Below are 20,330 nucleotides of genomic sequence, written 5' to 3'. Positions count from 1 at the left end.
ACGTTGTGATTGGATTGCATTTGGCCCTGCATCGAAGGAAGGATGTGCTGACATTGGAGAGCCTTCAGAGAAGGTTGACAGGATTGATCTTGTGGGTGAATTTCTTGTCACATGAGGAGTGGTTGAGAAGTCAGAGTCTGTACTCAATGGACTTTATAAAGATGAGGGTCATTCTCATTGAAGTTTACAGACTACTGAGTGGCTGCATAGAGTGGAGAAGATGTTTCTACTACAATGGGAAACTAGGACTTGAGGACACAGTTTCAGAGTGAAGAAATGTCATTTTAGACCTAAGATGAGGAGAAATTTCTTCAGCAGGAGGGTGGTTAATCTGTGGGGCTGATTGCCACAGATGGCCGTGAAGGCCAAGTCATTGGATATAAAACAGAGACAGAGATGTTCTTGATTTTTAAGGAGATCAAGGAGAAGGCAGGAAAATGGGTTGAGAAACATATCAGCCATGATCGAACGATGCAGTAGCCTTGATGGGCTGAATGGCCTAATTATGCTACTAAATCTTAAGGGCCATACGGAAAGTAACTTGTGAAGAGGACAAAAAAGGCTTCAAAAGACATAGATAGGTTAAGTAGGCAAAGACGTGATAAATGAAGTATAACGCGAAATTGTGGCAGAAAGAATAAAAGAAAGAAACATATTATTGAAATGGTGAGAAATTGTGTAACAGTAAGATACAGAAAAGGTTGTGTTGCTGTTGTACAGGCTGCGTACAGGCTGGCACGGTGGCTCAGTGGTTAGTTCTGCTGTCTCACAGCCCCATGGACCCTGGTTCAATTCCAGTATTGGGTGACTGCCTCTGTAGAGTTTGTATATTCTTCTTGTGTCTGTGTGGGCTTCCTTTCACAGTCCAATGATATACAGGTCAGGTGGATTGTCCTTGGTAAATGCCATGTAACAGAGATGGACTAGGTGCATTGGCTTGGGTGAGATGCTGTTTGGCAGTCTTTGCAGGCTTGACAGGCCAAGTGGCCTCTGTCACACTGCAGGGATTCTATAATTCCTTCCATGGATTTTCAGGCCTCCAAAGAGCAGTCAGGAGCTGGAGCGTGAAATACGCCAGGAGATAGAAAAGTTGTGTAAGAAAGGCAAAGTTACAGTGATTATTGGGGATTTCAATGTGCAGGTGGACTGGGAAAATTAGGTTGGGAGTAGATTGCAAGAAAAGAAACTTATGGAATGTCTGTGAGGTGGCTTTTTGCAACAGGTTGTGGTGGAGCCCACAATGGAACAGGCAATATTGCACTGAGTGTTGTGTGGTGAAGAAGCCCCTAGGAGGCAGTGATCATAATTTGATTGAATTTATTCTTCAGTTTGAGAAGGAGAAGATAGAATCAAATGTTCAGAATTACAGCTGGATAAAAGCAAGAACAAAGCATGAGAGAGGAGCTGGGCAGAATTGACTGGAAGAGGAGCCTGGTAGGAAAGATAGTGGAACAGCAATGGCAGGAGTTTCCGGGAATAATTCGGGAGACACAGCAAAAATTCATCCCTAGGAAAAAGAAGCATGGTACAGGGACAATGAGGCAACCATGGCTGACTAGGAAAGTCAGGGATAGCATCAAAGCAAAAGAGAAAGCATATAATATGGCGAAGGGCTGTGGGAAACCAGAGGACTGGGAAGCATACAAAGACCAACAGAGGGCAACAGAAAAAAAGGAGGGAGAAGATTAATTATGAGGGTAGGCTAGCCTGTAATATAAAGGAAAACTGTAAGAGTTTCTTTAGAAGGGCAAAAGAAGGGCAAAAGTGGACATTGAGAGGCAATGTCCTAGTGGTATTATTGCTGGACAGTTAGCCAGAGACCCTGATGCCATTCTGGGGACCTGGGTTTGAATCCTGCCATGGCAGATGGTGGCATTTGAATTCAATAAAATATCTGCGACTAAGAATCTCATGATAGCCACATTGTTGATTATCGGAAAAGGCCACCTGGTTCACTAATGTGTTTTAGGGAAGGAAACTGCCCTTCTTACCTGATATGGCCTACATGTGACTCCAGACCCACAGCAATGTGGTTGACTCTTAACTGCCCTCTGGGCAAATAGGGATGGGCAATAAATGCTGCCTAGCAAGCAAAATCCTCATCATATTAATGAATTAAAAAAAAACACTAGAATGCTGGAAAATGATGATGGAACGTTGTGAGAGGGTGCAAGGATGGCTTTGGAACTGAATAATTACTTTGCTTCAGTCTTCACAGTGGAAGACATGAGTAATATCCCAAAAATTCGAGGGAGTCAGGGAGCAGAGCTGAGTATGGTGGCCATCGCAAAGGAGAAGGTGATAGAAAAACTGAATGGCCTGAAGGTGGATACCTGGACCAGATGGACTACACCCCACAGTTCTTAAGGAGTTAGCTGAAGAGATAGTGGAGGCGATAGTGGCAATCTTTCAGGAATCGCTAGAGTCAGGGAGGGTCTCAGAGGACTGGAAAATCGCTAACGTGACACCCTTTTTAAAAAGGAAATAAGGCAAATGATGAAAATTCTAGGCTGATAAGCCTAATCTCGGTTGTGGGTAAGATTTTAGAGTCCATTGTGAAGGATGAGATTTCTGAATACTTGGAAGTGTACAGTAAAATAGGACAAAGTCAGCATGTCTTTATCAAGCAGAGGTCAAGTTTGACAAATCTGTTAGAATTCTTTAAGGAAGTAGTGAGCAAGTTAGACCAAGGAGACCCAATGGATGTTATCTAACTGGACTTCAAGAAGGCTTTGACAAGGTGCCAATCATGAGCTGCTAAGTAAGATAAGGGCCCATGGTGTTAGAGGCAAGGAGCTAGCATGGATAGAAGATTGGCTGTTTGGCAGAAAGCAGAGAGTGGGGATAAAAGGGTTTTTCTCAAGATGGCAGCTGGTGACAAGTGGTGTTCCGCAAGGGTCAGTGTCGGGACCACAACTTTTCACTTTGTCTCTGGTCGGGCCACACATGGAGTATTGTGCTCAGTTTTGGGCCCCATATCTCTGAAAAGATGTACTGACCCTGGAGTGGGTTCAAAGGAGGTTCACAAGAATGGTCCCAGGAATGAAAATCTTACCATATGAGGAACGTTTGAGGACTCTGTGTCTGTACTCGATGGAGTTTAGTAGGATGAGGGAGTATCTAATTGAAACTTACAGAATACTGAATGGTATAGACAGAGTGGATGTCGGGTAGGTGTTTCCATTGGTAGGAGAGACTAAGACCCAAGGGCACAGCCTTAGAGTAAAGAAAAGACCTTTTAGATTGGAAATAAGGTGACACTTCTTCAGCCACAGAATGGTGAATCTATGGAATTCATTGCCACAGAAGGCTGTGGAGGCCAGGTCATTGAGTATATTTAAGATGGAGATAGATAGGTTCTTGATTCTCAAGGGGATCAAGGGTTATGGGGAGAAAATGCGAGAATGGGGAGGCGGGGTGTGAGAAATTTATCAGCCATGATTCAATGGTGGAGCAGACATGATAGGCTGAATGGCCTAATTTCAGCTCCTTTGCCTTATGGTGTTATGATCTTATGGACACTGATGAGACTCAATGCGGAGTACTGCACATAATATTTATCTCCTTGCTTGAGGAAGAATGTACCATTTGAGCTGGCTTACAGAAGGTTTACGAGACTAATACCTAGAATGGGCAGGTGGTCTTATGAGGAAGTGTTGAAGGAGATAGGCTTGGAGTTTAGAAGAATAGGCGGGGACTAGAATGAAACACAGAAGATCCTGAATGGTTTCTGACTGGGCAGACTATGGAGAAGATGTTTCCATTTATGGGAGAATCTAGTACTCGGGTTCACCGTTTCAAAATCAGGGATCACCTATTTTAAATGCTAATGAGCCATTTTTTATGTTATACGTAAAAAGATTTTGAATTGTTGGAACTCTCTTTAGAAAAAGATAGTGGAAGCAGAGTCCTTGAATATTTTTAAGGTAGAGGAAAACTAAATCTTGTTAGCAAGGGGAAGATACATTGTCAGGTGTAGGTAGGAATGTAGATTTGAGGTTACAATCAGATCGGCAATAATCTTGAATGGCAGAGCAGTCTCAAGAGGCTTAAGGTTTATCAGAGGCATTTCACATGATGTTACCACAAAATGGAATATTGCAGACAGAGATAATACTAATTTAAAATTTTAACGGAAGTTTAAGCCAAAAGCATTGACTTAATGCAAGACCACATGCTAGAAGATAAGAGATATGCCAATATGATGCTATATATTATAAGCAGCTTTAGAGGAATAGGAATAAATGAACACATCAAGTAGAAATTTAAAAAAATAATATTTCCAAAACTGATTCAATGCCAGAAATGGGCTAAACAGAACTTGGAGGAAACAATTCTTATGGTACAGAATTGCTTCAAAGTTAAACTGAAGTTTAATAAGTTAACAAAGCAATAAAGAGGAGGAGATTACTTGCACACAATGGTTTATACAGTGAAACAGGCTCCTTTTGAAATGATACCCATTTTAACAATCTAGCTCCATTTGAAAAGATTCAAATGTTATTCATAGGGGAAGTTAGTAATTAATCCACATCACGTTCACAGAGCTTACTTATGTCAATAGATGTCTTGTTAATCTTGATACAGGAATGATTGTCACTATTATGTGCAATCAGATACCATGGCTGAAATAACGGAAGTTACAACCTACCAAGATGAAGCTACATGGTGCAGGTGGAACAACTCCCAAAGTTAAAGGTAGGCTACAAATAATACTGCAACACCAACAGCGTTTGAGCGTTGAAAATTTGTATTTAGTTTTCGGTTGAAAATGTTAACTGTAAGCACTCCTCACCCTTGAGCTAGCTGCATGTCTTGACCTCAACATCCTTGTGGTAGCAGAAGATTCTACACCGAGAATGATTGGTTCAGAAACAAACCAATGTCAACCAATCAGTCAAGAAGCACCAAGTGGAAGAGTTTGTTGGGCTTCTTGGATCCATGAAGGAACTCGAAAAAGAAAGCTATTGAGATTACCAATGTTGATGTCAGAAAATTGTTTCCACCTTCAATAGGAATGAAGTTACAGATTTTATAGGAACAGTAGGCATGTTTTCCATTTCTTTTGTCACCAAGAATATCACTGGTAATAATAAATAGAGATAGCGCTAAGTAAGGAGAAATCCTGCAATAACATAACTGAGGGGATGTGAAAGTGTCAAAAGACAACCACAGTGGGTGAACAAAGACACTCAACCCAATAAATAAGTTGATGTGGACAGCCGATATACTTCAATCCAGATGTGTCAGCAGATTGCGAGCAAATATTTGGTTAAGATAAGTGGAAATGAGTGCATATGATTCCATGAAATTCAAACCGACATCTACCAATTTAGGGCGTGGTTAAAAAGATAATGCATGGTCTGAACATTCAGAATACTGCAAAAGAAGCAATTTTTTCAAAATATCTCAAAAAAAAATTGACTGAATCAGAGATCCAGGGCACTGCAAGGAAGAAAGTACTTGTTATATTATAGCAGTCTTCCATAGGGGATATTCATTTTTAAGTTTCACAGATGATGCTAAGGTAAAATGACTTGAGTTAGTGAGGAAGACTTCACCTGTGAAGGAAATTCAGGAGATTAAGCGTCTTCCAACAAGGTAATGGACCAATTACCAGGTTTAGTAGGACATCCAAAATATAAAAGATCCTCCAATTGAAAAAGAGTTCATAGACTAATCAATGTTAAGACCACAATGAAGGACAAGACTCCTCAAACCAAAGACCAACTAACCTTTAAATTAAAATGAATATGTTTTGAAAGAACCATACAAACTTGAGACTACTGCATTTGTGAAAATTGAGACTTTGGATGGAGGAGGGGAGATATGATGGGATAGTGGTGAAAGTAAAAGCGGTTCTTTCCATGAATGTAAGAATGTTAGCTAAGGGGTTAAAGCTTGGTGCATAGGAGGGCAGGGATATTGTATAAGGTAATGGCTTGAAATAGTTAATATTGAAGTTGCATTCAGCTCTGCCCAATCCGATGATGTCACACCTTCTCTGGTTGGTAAATTCGGTAATTTAGTCAGCGGTCCTGCTGGAGACAGACATGCCATCTCTGGCTCCCGATAGTTGTCATAATGGCTAACTGGTGACTATAATGTTAAATGTGAGAGTTGCTATCATACACTTTTTATGTAAGAGAATTGCCTTTTCTTATTAAGATTCTAGTGGTTTATCCTCCAACATCGATAATTATCACAGCATAAAAAGGAGGAGTGGTAGCCATGAATTATCCTAAACACAAGTCACCAGTTTGAACCCAGAGCCCAATGCAACAATTGCCTGCTGTATTTCCTTTTTTTTTGCAACAGTAACTATACTTCAAAAGACATTCATTGGCTGTAAAATATGTTGGAATGCCCAAAAGATGTGAAAAGCTCAATATTATTGTACATTCTTTTCTCATAGCTGTGAACGTGTGATGATTCTGAATGTTTGATTGCTTGAGGTGTGTCACACAGTAGGTCTGAGATCTAAAATGACTTGTAGATTGATCATCAAAAACGCAAAGCTTTCAAAATTTATTTGCCCAACATGTCTTACTGTCAAAGGTCCACTTCACTGCTATCAGTAAAATGTGTTTATTCACAACAGTTTTTAAATTGTTTTATCAATAACAAATTTCTGAAGGCAACTGTAAAGAAGAGAGCAGTTGAGCAGTGTAGCAGCTGTATTTTCCTTTGACTATCACTCCTCCTGCACAGCATTAACAGAACTGCTTTACTAGTCAATAGAACATATATGCTAGCGAGTTTTGAGAAGATTTGTAGCTCAGGTTGAGCTCACATCCAGAACATATATGTCAGAGTGGTACAGAGGTTCCAACAAAATGGTACAACCTATTTCAAATCTTACATTAGATCAACCTTTATATCATCCCTGGAAACAATAAAATCATACACGGTGTCTCAATGGTTAGCACTGCTGCCTCACAGTGCCAGGGACTTGGGTTTGATTCCATCCTCGAGTGGCTGTCTGTGTGGAGTTGCACGTTCTCCCCGTGTCTCCGTGGGCTCCCTCCGGATACTCTGGTTTCCTCGCATAGTCCAACGATGTGCAGGCTAAGTGGATTGGCCGTGCTAAATTGCCCGCAATGTTCAGAGATGTGTAGATTAGGTGGGTTATGGGGAAATGGGTGGGATGCTCTGAGGGTCAGTGTGGACGTTTTGGGCTGAAGGGCCTGTTTCCTCACTGTAGGGGATTCTATGATGATTGAATACTGGGCATTGGTGCATTCCAGTCAGTTCTGAAAATTTTATTTATTAAACAATAAAAACAGTCGACATTGTTACAAATTAACAGCCATGTAATGTGACCTTGATCTCTGTCTCATTCTAGTTGAATATTTAAAACATTGTCTCACTATTTCATTGTTCAGGCTGTGTTCGTCATGTCTATCTGAAGGGTTGATCCAAAGCAGATACATAGGTATTCTGTTGTACATAAATTTGTATTTGAATTTGTTAGAAAGCAATGCCATCGGGACAGGGCTCCCTTATGCTGCAAGATAATAAAATGTGAGGCTGGATGAACACAGCAGGCCAAGCAGCATCTCAGGAGCACAAAAGCTGACATTTCGGGCCTAGACCCTTCATCAGAGAGGGGGATGGGGGGAGGGAACTGGAATAAATAGGGAGAGAGGGGGAGGCGGACCGAAGATGGAGAGTAAAGAAGATAGGTGGAGAGGGTGTAGGTGGGGAGGTAGGGAGGGGATAGGTCAGTCCAGGGAAGACGGACAGGTCAAGGAGGTGGGATGAGGTTAGTAGGTAGCTGGGGGTGCGGCTTGGGGTGGGAGGAAGGGATGGGTGGGAGGAAGAACCGGTTAGGGAGGCAGAGACAGGTTGGACTGGTTTTGGGATGCAGTGGGTGGGGGGGAAGAGCTGGGCTGGTTGTGTGGTGCAGTGGGGGGAGGGGATGAACTGGGCTGGTTTAGGGATGCAGTGGGGGAAGGGGAGATTTTGAAACTGGTGAAGTCCACATTGATACCATATGGCTGCAGGGTTCCCAGGCGGAATATGAGTTGCTGTTCCTGCAACCTTCGGGTGGCATCATTGTGGCAGTGCAGGAGGCCCATGATGGACATGTCATCAAGAGAATGGGAGGGGGAGTGGAAATGGTTTGCGACTGGGAGGTGCAGTTGTTTGTTGCGAACTGAGCGGAGGTGTTCTGCAAAGCGGTCCCCAAGCCTCCGCTTGGTTTCCCCAATGTAGAGGAAGCCGCACCGGGTACAGTGGATGCAGTATACCACATTGGCAGATGTGCAGGTGAACCTCTGCTTAATGTGGAATGTCATCTTGGGGCCTGGGATGGGGGTGAGGGAGGAGGTGTGGGGACAAGTGTAGCATTTCCTGCGGTTGCAGGGGAAGGTGCCGGGTGTGGTGGGGTTGGAGGGCAGTGTGGAGCGAACAAGGGAGTGACGGAGAGAGTGGTCTCTCCGGAAAGCAGACAGGGGAGGGGATGGAAAAATGTCTTGGGTGGTGGGGTCGGATTGTAAATGGCAGAAGTGTCGGAGGATAATGCGTTGTATCCGGAGGTTGGTAGGGTGGTGTGTGAGAACGAGGGGGATCCTCTTGGGGCGGTTGTGGCGGGGGCGGGGTGTGAGGGATGTGTCGCGGGAGACGCGGTCAAGGGCGTTCTCAATCACCGTGGGGGGAAAGTTGCGGTCCTTAAAGAACTTGGACATCTGGGATGTGCGGGAGTGGAATGTCTTATCGTGGGAGCAGATGCGGCGGAGGCGGAGGAATTGGGAATAGGGGATGGAATTTTTGCAGGCGGGTGGGTGGGAGGAGGTGTATTCTAGGTAGCTGTGGGAGTCGGTGGGCTTGAAATGGACATCAGTTACAAGCTGGTTACAAGTTCATCCCCTCCCCCCACTGCACCACACAACCAGCCCAGCTCTTCCCCCCCACCCACTGCATCCCAAAACCAGTCCAACCTGTCTCTGCCTCCCTAACCGGTTCTTCCTCCCACCCATCCCTTCCTCCCACCCCAAGCCGCACCCCCAGCTACCTACTAACCTCATCCCACCTCCTTGACCTGTCCGTCTTCCCTGGACTGACCTATCCCCTCCCTACCTCCCCACCTACACCCTCTCCACCTATCTTCTTTACTCTCCATCTTCGGTCCGCCTCCCCCTCTCTCCCTATTTATTCCAGTTCCCTCCCCCCATCCCCCTCTCTGATGAAGGGTCTAGGCCCGAAACGTCAGCTTTTGTGCTCCTGAGATGCTGCTTGGCCTGCTGTGTTCATCCAGCCTCACATTTTATTATCTTGGAATCTCCAGCATCTGCAGTTCCCATTATCCCTTATGCTGCAGTTTAGTGATGATTGAAAACATTCTCACAGAAAACTCTCATCCCAGAGAAGAGTTGCCGATAGCTTGGTGACCAATGAGTTTCATTTGCCTTTGCAAATATTTAAAGCCTGGAAGCAGTTTAAATATTAAAATGCTTAGTTGGTAATTCATCAAACTGTGTCACTGAGCTTCACCCCCTTTATGTATAGCAATACTGTCAGAGGTGATGAAAGCTGTAATAATTACCACTTACCAAGTCCAGCCATAGACTTGAGCAGAAAATCTAAACTGACACCCCAATGCAACACCGACTGAATGTTGCACTGTCAGAGGTGTAACAAAAGTTAATTGCCAGATACCAAGCCCCATCAAAGTTTAGAGCACCAAGTCTAGGCTGACAGTCATGTAGAGTGCTGCCAGAGTTATAGTCAAAGTTTTGATGAGATATTTAATCAAGTCCCTTCTGCTCTCTGTGGAAGATATAAAAGACCACTTGTTATATTTTGGAGAACTGCAGAAGAAATCTTCCTTTACAAAATGTATCCTTCAACCACTATTACTGAAATAGTTGATCTGATCATTACTGCATCGATGCTTGTGGAACCTTGCTGTGCATAAATTAGTTGCTGTATTTCCTACAACACCAACAGTGACTTCATTGCAAAAATGCTGCAATGGCTGTTAAGCTGTTTGGCATGTCTTGAGATCATGGAAAGTGTATCTAAATGTGAGGCTGTCCTCCAAGGCCTCCCTCCTTCCCACACTGTATCTTTTCCTTTGAATGATATGTTACTGATCCATTTTCACAGCTATGTTATGTTTTCTTCTCGTCATTCCTGTTAGTTTCTTCCTGCTTTGAACATCACATCCTACTCAAGAAAGCAGACAGATGACCAGACTCCCTACTATAGGCGAGTTACTGTTTAAAGTGGTAAGAACTGACTTGTCCTTCCTTAACAGGGGTGTCGAGCATTTATTTGCTGGTTTTCCTCCTGGTGCAGCTCATAAGGAGAAACCATTAAGTGGGATTAGATTTCATGTTGTTTTAGTCCAGGATTGAAATTTTATTGCGTTGAAGTATCCTTATTGTCAATCCATGAAATGCAACATCATAAAAGATTTTATGCTAATAAAAAGAATGAAACTCTTATTTCAAACAAAACTTTTCTTTGTTGACCAGGCACTCTGGAAAGGATCGGAAATGAATTTGGACCAGCGCTGCTTAAACCAATAAGTTCAAACGATATTCTCCAAACATGAACATGACTGGAACATACAAGGGGAACCCGCACAATTGTACCTTTAATGAGGACTTTAAATATATTCTGCTTCCAGTCTCTTATGGGATAGTATTTGTGGTGGGACTTGTTCTCAATGTTCTTGCAATATGGGTTTTCGTGTTTCGAATGAGACCATGGAACATTACAACCACCTACATGTTCAACCTAGCTCTCTCAGACACTATGTATGCAATATCATTGCCTCTGCTAATCTACTATTATGCCAAACACAATGACTGGCCTTTTGGGGCAGCTTTGTGTAAAATTGTCCGATTCCTCTTTTATACAAACTTGTATTGCAGCATCCTTTTTCTGACTTGTATGAGCATCTATAGATTCCTGGGGATCTGCTTTCCAATGCAGTCACTGAGATGGTCAAACCTGCGATATACGCGAATAGTATGCATTGTTGTTTGGGGAATCGTGATAGTATTCCAGACACCAATCTTTGTATTTGTCGACATAGAGGGTATTGGTAACACTACCATTTGCTATGATACTGCAAACCAAATCCATTTCAACCAGTTTGTGATTTACAGTGCTATACAGTTGGTGTTACTGTTTTGTGGTCCTTTCATTGTGGTCATGATCTGTTATGGAATTACAGCAAAGAAACTCCTTCATCCTGATGGCATACGCCCTGAATATGCCAAATCCAGGAAAAAATCAATCAAGATGATTATTACTGTACTCACTGTTTTTGTCTTGTGTTTCTTACCTTTCCACATCACGCGTTCCATTTACTACTCCTCAAGAAGTCTTCATGTGAGCTGCAGCACACTAGATGCAATTAATCTAGCCTACAAACTGACTAGGCCCCTTGCAAGTGCAAATAGTTGCCTTGATCCAATTCTTTATGTTCTAGGTGGACAGACATATCGCAGTAAGCTAGCACGTAGAGGTAATGGCTTTGAAAATAAAAACAATGTTCCTTTAGCCAAGAAGACAATTAGTGGAACAGACATCACGCACTCTGTCTATACTACAGAAATTGGACTGGAGGAACTAAAGCAGACTGCTGTCGGAAGTAGTGGTGGCATCTAAAATGATTGTTAGGCTTGAATTTTAGGTCAGGAATTCTCAACTACTGGCTGCATATTTTTAAATGCACAAAAGAAATAACCAGCAATGGAGAATATGTGTGGGAGCACATTGGTCACTCTACAATGACCTAGAGCTTACAGAGCTAGTGGTCCAAGCGAACATATGAATGGAAACCTGAGATTTCTTTAGTATGCAAGTTGATATCCAATGATAACTGTAGAGCCTGAGTTGCAATGCTCAGGCACATATGGGTGCTGTGTGCATCGTGAAGGTGCTGTTCATTTGTATCAGCTGGTGACTGGGGATTCTAAATGGAAGTCTGTCAGTGAATGGTCAGAATTTCCCCTGGGACAACTCTGATTTTGCCTGGGTTTGGGCAAAAGCCTATTAAAGCTTTCAAGCTCTTTCCTGTGATTATCTGCCCCTCCACCCATGCATGGCCTGTGACTCGGTCAGCATGGGAGTTGTCTGATTCCTTTCTAGAACTGACAAATGACAGAGCATGTGTATACTTCCTAGTGGAGTATGAATGCAACTGGAGCCTCAAAATAACACTGATGTTAATTTGTAAATAAATCACTCATACCATAAATAATGAAAAAAATGTAATTCATCTACCATGTGCTGGTTCCATATCAAAGCTTGATGTGTCAGCCCCATTACTTCGCACTTTCCCTTTGATTCATTCCTCCAATTGCTCTCTTCCTGTCTCTTAAATACAGTGTTTTGCTTGATTGAAAGTCACTTACATTAATTCAGACTGATATTTGTGCTTATTGCAGTCACACCTAATTAGGTAAGGGTTGTGCAACACACAGCACCTAAAGGTATGTCAGTGCCTGATTACACCTTCAGCAAACCTAACTTCATTCAAATCTGGGTTTAAAAACAAAACAACCAAAATCTGACCCAGAATTCAATTTCCTGTTGAATTGTTTTTTTCCCCCGAATCTCACTGATCTTTCTTGAATCATAATTATTGGCAAATTATTGAGAGCGATGGCTTAGCAGTATTATCACTGAACTGTTCATCCAGAGAATGGATGGCAATCCATTACAATACAAGGTAATATTCTGGGGATCTGATTCAAGTCCTGCCATGGCAGATGTTGGAATTTGAATTCAATAAAAATCTGGAATTAAGAATCTAATAATGACCATAATTCTATTGTCGATTTTCAGAGAAACCCATCTGGTTCAGTATTGCCCTTTAGGGGATGAAACTGTTGTCCTTACCTGGTCTAGTCCACATGGGATGCCAGACTCACAGAAATGTGCCTGATTCTTAACTGCCTTATGGGCAATTAGGGATGGGCAATGAATGCAGGCGTAGCCAGAGATGTTCATATTCTGTGAATGGATAAAGAAAACAAGAATTTAGATATATTGCAAAATTATTTAATTCTAAATCAGAATTTGCAGTATTTCTAATTAGTGCAAAATATATTAAAGAATTTATATGGCAACGCTATCAGTGCTGTTCTAAAGATACCTCAAAATAGTTGAGGAGAGAATTTTGCACAACTTTTTTATCACATGACATAATTTTACTCTGAACGCTTTTAAAATCCTTGGAATTTTGGAGAATTTCTTCTTCCTGAGACTGACCATTAAAAAATACAGTTAACTGAAACAGACCATAATATCACAGTAATAAATACCATGAATAACTTTTTATTCCCTGTAATATTATTCTCACACCGTAATGAATTTATCTATGTACATTAAATAACTTGACTTTTACTAATTGTTTTATTCCTTTCTCATTCTTTGACCTTGCTCATTCAAATTTTTTCTTTACTACATCATTGACATTTTAACCTTAGATCTAACTGAGCTGCATTTCGTTTCATTCCTCTGCCCCTCTTGTATTTATCTAGCTTCTCTTTTCTGAGCCAGTGACTCATTACAGTCTATTGCACTGACTTACTCTTTCCCAGGTTTTAAAAGTGAAGAGCTCTTTACCTTCATTCTTTCTCCAAAAATTTGCTGAACCTTTAAACTCAACCTCAAAACTATCTTTGACTTACCTCATCCTCTCTCCTCCTTTTAACCTTCATACATCAATGTGGGGAGTGACTTATGTTTTTACATTATAAAATGAAGAGTCCATGAAGAAAGTATTTCCAGTGCTTTTGCCTACATTTGCATTAGTATAGTAAATAGTTATACTTGCAACATTTGTGAATATTTTTATTATGTGAATGCATATTCAGAATAATCACTTACTATACTGTTGAGTAGAAAATAGCAATTTTTTTACGAATAAACATTTTAATGTTTCTGTCCTGAAATAGAATTCACCAGTATTTTGTCAAATTATTTACTAGCTGCTTTCAGATTTCTGAGTGTTTTAAGATCAGGGATGCACATTAATCCCAGTTATATTTAGTGCTGTGCTGGAGATCTTCATACAAACCCCCTTTGAAATGTACATCAGCTATAGGAAACTCAGCAGACCAGTCAAGCAATGACAGAGATATTCATAGGTAACACAATATCTTGCCCTGTTGGAAAAGCCAATCAGTGTACCAATCAGTTTATATTATACAGTTAGTTTATTTGACAGAATGCAGTGAAAAATCATAAAAGAACAAAGAATACAAAGCAATTGCACAGTCTGGATTTGGTAGTATTGCTGGATTTTGCTATGATTTAGGAGTTGAGGAATTTAGGCTATTCAAAGTCTCATTCTTCAGAACCGTCTGTCCAACCTTAAACCATCTCTGGCCTATGTTACCTAAATATAGAATTGTTTTCTTAAAACAAAGCTGGTTTTACATAAATGAAAAGTTTTAAGTGAAAATGTAATCTTTTGCATTTCAGTAAATACCATAGTTTCTTGTGGAACTAACATTGGAAGAACAAAAAGTCTTACTTTTTAATAAATGATCATTGCTATTAAATACCATTGTTAAATTGTACCATTGTTTGTTGATACTTTACTAGAATTCTGTTTGGCCATTTTATAAAGGGCTGGCTACCAAAAAGGGAACTCCATAATTATTCAATAAGAGTTGTCTGCAAAGGAGAAAAGATTGTTCAATATCCACTCCTCTTGTTCTGTCCAAATAAGTATCAATTAATGTCCGTTCATATGAATTTTTTCAAATGAAGTTCAGAATTTGCAGGCCTATCGTACCACTGAGCAAAATATTGGTGCTATTATATTTTTAAATGACAGATCTTACAAAAATGGTCTATGCAACATAACATGGAACTTTGACACTGAACTTGTAATTCACAGAATTTGTAATTCACCGTTCCCACAGAGTGAGTTTTCAGCATTGGCAATTTTATCAGATGGAAGCATTTCTTTAGAGAGGGAGTAGTGAAACAATTCACCATCTTCTCCAACCTCAGCTCACTTGCTCCTCTGGGTCCTGTTGGCAGCCTGCCTCGGGAACCTCCTCTGGATGTTACTGCCTATCTGTCCATATAAGACATAAAAATACTACAGAACAGAAGGAGGCCATTCAGCCAATTTTTTCTATCACTGACTCCACTTATTTTTCTGACATCAAGGTGATGCTAATGGCCTGTCAAAGCATCTCCTCTCACTCGCTCCTCTAGGTGCTGCTGACTGACTGTCTCAGCATTTCTCCCTGCCCACCTTTCCTTTTCTCACCTACTCACCGCTTACCTGTGAAATACTCATGTACAGAATTAGACCTATCTCGTTATTTTAAAACATGGGAAGGAAATTAATGTTAAGCATTTCAAAAAAGTTGAAAAGTACAGAATATTCTTTTAAAAATTACAGACATTCCTAACTTGAATTTACAGCAACTTTAATTGGGCTGGAAACTAAATATTATTTCAGTCCTTCCCTAAGCCAGTGATTAACAAAATGTAAGAGCTTTTGTATAACATGCATTTTCATTCTTGGTCAGTGTCCCTGGAAAATAGAGTGTTGGGTGAAGGCGAGGAACTAAGGATGCAAATATTCACATTTTGTTTCCTATTTCACAGGTTTATTGCACTCTTTCTAAAATGAGACGCTTTGTTCCCTGGTTGCTTGTGTCTTGTACTAGATTCACAAAATGAGAAACTGGTAGTCTGTAGTCCATATCCTATTGTTCTGAAATTCCAGAACAATGCGTTTTATCCTTGTCTTGGATCGCAGGGTGTATTTAAACGGTTCTTTTCAGATTTGGTTAAATGTAGTTAAGAGAAGACTGAACAGTAGCAATTTACTTAAATATGAACATTTATTGAGTAATAATAAAAGATGAAAAAAGAAAGGAACATTTATTAACTAAATAAAAGGAATGAAAAGGGGAGGAAAAATGAAATACGTCTCATGCCTCCTGCCCATTGGAAGTCCCTTGATTGACAGCTGGTCTGGAGGCTGAGATTGATCCTGGCACCATTTACGGTCCCAGCCTGAAGTGATGTCCAACAATTTAGGACGAAATTCTCTGTATAAGTGTAACAAACAGCAAGGCACTGAAAAGCAACTACAGAAAAACATGTTGATTGTGCTGGCTTCAGCATGTACAGGAATGCTCACAGAACTCATTCAAAGTCATGCAGCGGATGAATATCATGGACAAGTTTAGCCCTTCAGCCTATCCTGATTATATTTGACAGTGCATGATACAATTGCAAATGCAGACCCAAATCAGTGACAGCCAAGCGAGAACATGTAATAAGAGTATGTAACATACACTAGAAGATTAAAACCACAATGAAAATAACTACCACCAATATGAAAAATAGAACAATAGGGTGTATCATCAAACTAACAATCACAGTGGCTTTAGGGACTGACCCTTAAATATATATCCCACGCCCAATACACGGTCAGGGCCATGAAGGAACCAACAAGCCATGCCACCTGATTGATGTGACCTGAATTTTGTCAATGTTTCTTTTTCAGTCAGTCTATTTACAAAATTTACTCTGAAATTCAGTATATTGCAGATTCAGTTTCCTTAATTTGTGTTTTTCTTTATCCTCCAGTTCTCTATCTCCAGATTACCTTATCCAATAACAGTAAAATAATATCATACATGGACTCAAAATTTCTCCAGCTCTCTTCATCTGTATCTGTCTTGAAGATACTTTATCAATTTGTTTTCTTCCTTGCAAATTTTATGAAAAATTGTGTCAATTGAACAATTATAAACCTACTGGTTTAGTTATTCAAATGTTCAAAATTGGGTATCCAAATGTCACCCGATGGGCCCTTTCACTCAGTCCACCACTACTCCTCCCAGAGTCCGTATTCTTTCATTTCGGTAACATTTTGATATAATAACCAATCACACTTTATTTTGATCAAAATTCTTTTACAATCCTTTCACTCATACTATTTCATTGTTTTAAAGTCAGTTTCTCTATGGATTTAGCGTCAGTGTCATCGTTTCTGTGCTCTTCCAAGCCACGCTAATCCTTTTGTCAAATAGGCATGCGTATCTGAGACCCATTCTTCAGTGCAGGTTTATTTACTGTCTCAAGTATGTTCGTTCCGAGGTAACACTCACTGTTGCACACTTACATTAGTGTCCCAAGACTGTGTCATGCATTTTTGAATCCAGCGTTATCTTAACAAATGATCTGTGAGGCTTTACTTATCTCTCCACATATTGTACTGATGTCTCAGGTAGTGGCTTGATCACTAATTCAGTTTAAAACGAGGATACAAACATCACCAAGAGAAAGCTATCAGTTTGTGCTGTCCTCTAAACTTCCGCTTCAGTAAAATGCAGTTTAACCTCAATTACCATTTCAACCCATTATACTAATATCTTTTGTCTTCTGCCATCAGTCTCTACTCCTAATTACTTCATCTCATCCAATTTTGCAATTAAACTATTATCGTCATATCTAATTCCAGGGATCTGTAGAGAGCTGATCGCCCATGGAACATACTTTTATAATATTTTAAAACAGAAATCAAACATTTCTGTTCGATTCAGGCAGAACATATTTTGTCCTTTCTCTAAGGGGACCCACTTTTTTAAAACGTTGCTTGATAATTCATTCTAGATATTTGATATATCTCAATGTCAATTCGTCCAAATTCAATATTCTGGTTAATCCCTTATCATTTTTGTATGTATTGAAACGACTAAGACCATGTGCATGCACTTTATCATTTCCCAGAATCCCTTTAAATTTTCAGGTAACAATTTCATTTACATGTTTCAGAATACTAGGGCATGTGAGTCTTCATACTGTTTTTAACGTGATGTGTTTAAGTGTACCCAGGCTTAGTGGTTTCAAGATTCCTGACACTCACCACAATTAAATTTTCCACAGTACTTCCCCAAACCCGAACTGTGTTATTAATGAATAGCTTGATGGGTTGAGGATACCTTATCCATCACTGTGTTGCGACATTGAAATTCTGCCAACGGGTTCAGCCTTCAGTGTCTCCAATTTCTGAAAAAAAGCAAACATGCTCCATCCATTACATGTCAATCAGAATGTGTTAATTAGTCTTAAGCTTGAAGAGGTTCAAGAAAAGGGAGCTGGGCATAAACCCCTGCATGCCATTCTGTCATCCATCTCTCCTCTCCTCAAAGGAAGGAAAAGCCCACCCCTTGGTTAAATCTGCCTTTCCTAAACTCCTCACCTACAGAGTGATGCACTTTCAACATTCCAATCTCCCTATCACTTGGATATTAACAATGAGTCAATCTTATCATCCAGAATTAAAAGTTCAGTCATATGTCAAAACAATATTTGGAAGTTCACTCTGATCAGAAAATGAAATCCCAAACATGGTAATTTCTGAAATTAAAATTTGCCCAGGTCCAAACACAACACGGATCCAAATCCAAAAGGTAAAATTTTTACTGAACTCTACAAACCAAATTTGTGAATCAACATTTTGCAGATTTTTACTTTACACAATCACTGCTGGTTTCTAAAAGGACATTACATTAACCAAACATGTCCCATACTAATACAGGCATACAACATACTTTCAAATCACCATGCGTTCCCAAAGTGCAAAGTATCCCTAGATCTTGATCACCAGAGAACAAAAACACATACATTTTACAAGACGACATTTAGCAACCAACAAACGAAGGTGCATTCAATCCAGACCACAAAGAATGAACACTTCTACAAGGTTTAGTGCACTAGCACAGCACAGAAAACTGGCCTCTCGTTCTTCTTCCGGTTGTAATCATCTCCATCCTTTCAGGGTTCCTGAGTGTGTTAACATATTAGCTACAGACCTGAATCCAGAGTCTGCCATATTCCACCCTGGACTATGGAAGGTCTCTGGAGCATTAGGTTGTTTTTCCCTTTTCTAACACATCCTCATCGCCAAAAATGTCTTGGATTGCCTGGTTATGTTTGGATTTGGTTAAATATAGTTAAGAGAAGACTCAACAATAGCAATTTGCTTAAATATGAACATTTATTGAATAATAATAAAAAACAAAAAAGTGAGGAACATTTATTAAGCAAATAAACAGAATGAAAAGAAGAGAGGCAAAAAAAACCAATAAGCCTCATGCCCTTTCGTCCTTTGGAGACCCCTCGATCATCAACTCCTCGGGACGCTGAGGCTTTTCCTGGCACCACTCGCGATCCCGATCCAAGGTGAAGTCCAATGTTTCAGGATGAAACTCTCTCTCCTGTACAGTGTAAAAACAGCAAAGCACAGAAAAAATAACTACAGAAAAAGATGCTGATTGTGGCAGCTTTGGCATGCACAGGAATGTTCACAGGACTCATTCAAGGTCATTCAGCAATCGAATATCATCAACAAGTTTAGCTCTTCAGCCCACCCTATTACAGTCCTCATCCTGACACAGTGGATTGCAATAATGTTGGCTTTTGATCCTTAATGTGATCTGTCTAGGTATTCATTTCAGAGAAATCCAAGAACCACAGTATAGAATATTAGTGCTTTTATATATTTTTCCACTGCAATGCTGAAATTAAAGTACAATTTAATTATCTTTTTTAATGAAGGTTTGTTAAATAAAACATTTTCAGATTGTTTCTAATCCCTCTCTGTTTCATTAGTGAATGAATATTGTTCCATAATATGAAGAAAAACTCTGAAAGGTGAACTAAAAACCAATGTGTGAAGTTGATGGAGTGCTCATTTCTCCCTTAGCTCATGAGTTTCCTAGTGCACATAGAAACCAAAACTCTGTGTTTCACAAGTTTGGCTTTGAAATCTTGAAGCTTGTACTCAAAACGTCGCCTGTTGTGGGGAATACTTTGTCATAAGCAATATAAATACAATCCAACCTTTTACACAATACTTGCCCCTCACAATCTCAAAAGTGGCAATGGATCTGGGAGGCAAATGAGAGCAAGTTGCTGTGTTCAGAATCAACTAAAGAAAATGATATGCTAGAATTTTTCTGACAGCTGCAAAAGTCAGAAGAAAAACATGTTGGCTGTTGTTTTTGGCAGTTGCTGCTATTCATTCAGACCATAAGTAGCACAAGCACTCATTCTACTCACATCGGCCATTGATGTGGTCTTCTAGCCATTGGGCCACATGGATCTTGTGAATAAGGGTGAACATAGCTGTCATGAGGGCCCAGCATAAATACAACATGGCGAATATCAAACTATGTGCATGCACCAGTCTTTGCATTGTCTGTTGACACTCCTAATGTGAATTCCGCCCCGCAGTATAAATTGGGCAAGTTCCAAAACACTGCAATTCCTAACATATTACTCAAACACTTCTTTTTACAACTATTCTGCAATGTAAACAC

General features: G+C 40.3%; 1 protein-coding gene across 5 annotated transcripts in view; it reads left to right on the top strand.

Annotated features, from left to right (window-relative positions):
• LOC125453700 (P2Y purinoceptor 2-like) overlaps nt 1-13,725 on the top strand; it is a 166,251-nt gene extending 152,526 nt beyond the window's left edge. For 3 of the 5 annotated variants that reach the window (XM_048533592.2, XM_048533593.2, XM_048533594.2), the window contains 2 exons: nt 4,588-4,698; nt 10,482-13,725. In XM_048533592.2, the coding sequence (XP_048389549.1) occupies nt 10,558-11,625 (1,068 nt within the window). In that variant the 5' untranslated portion in view covers nt 4,588-4,698; nt 10,482-10,557 and the 3' untranslated portion in view covers nt 11,626-13,725. Of the gene's footprint in view, nt 1-4,587; nt 4,699-10,119; nt 10,233-10,481 lie in introns of those variants that run through there. The other 2 variants (XM_048533595.2, XM_048533596.2) reach the window with 2 other exon arrangements.
• The last annotated feature ends 6,605 nt before the right edge of the window (nt 13,726-20,330 follow it).

Source organism: Stegostoma tigrinum, chromosome 6 (genome assembly GCF_030684315.1).
Source record: "Stegostoma tigrinum isolate sSteTig4 chromosome 6, sSteTig4.hap1, whole genome shotgun sequence".
NCBI classification, from domain to species: domain Eukaryota; kingdom Metazoa; phylum Chordata; class Chondrichthyes; order Orectolobiformes; family Stegostomatidae; genus Stegostoma; species Stegostoma tigrinum.
The sequence above is the reverse complement of the archived record's forward strand: the minus strand, read 5'-3'. Positions and strand labels throughout refer to the sequence as shown.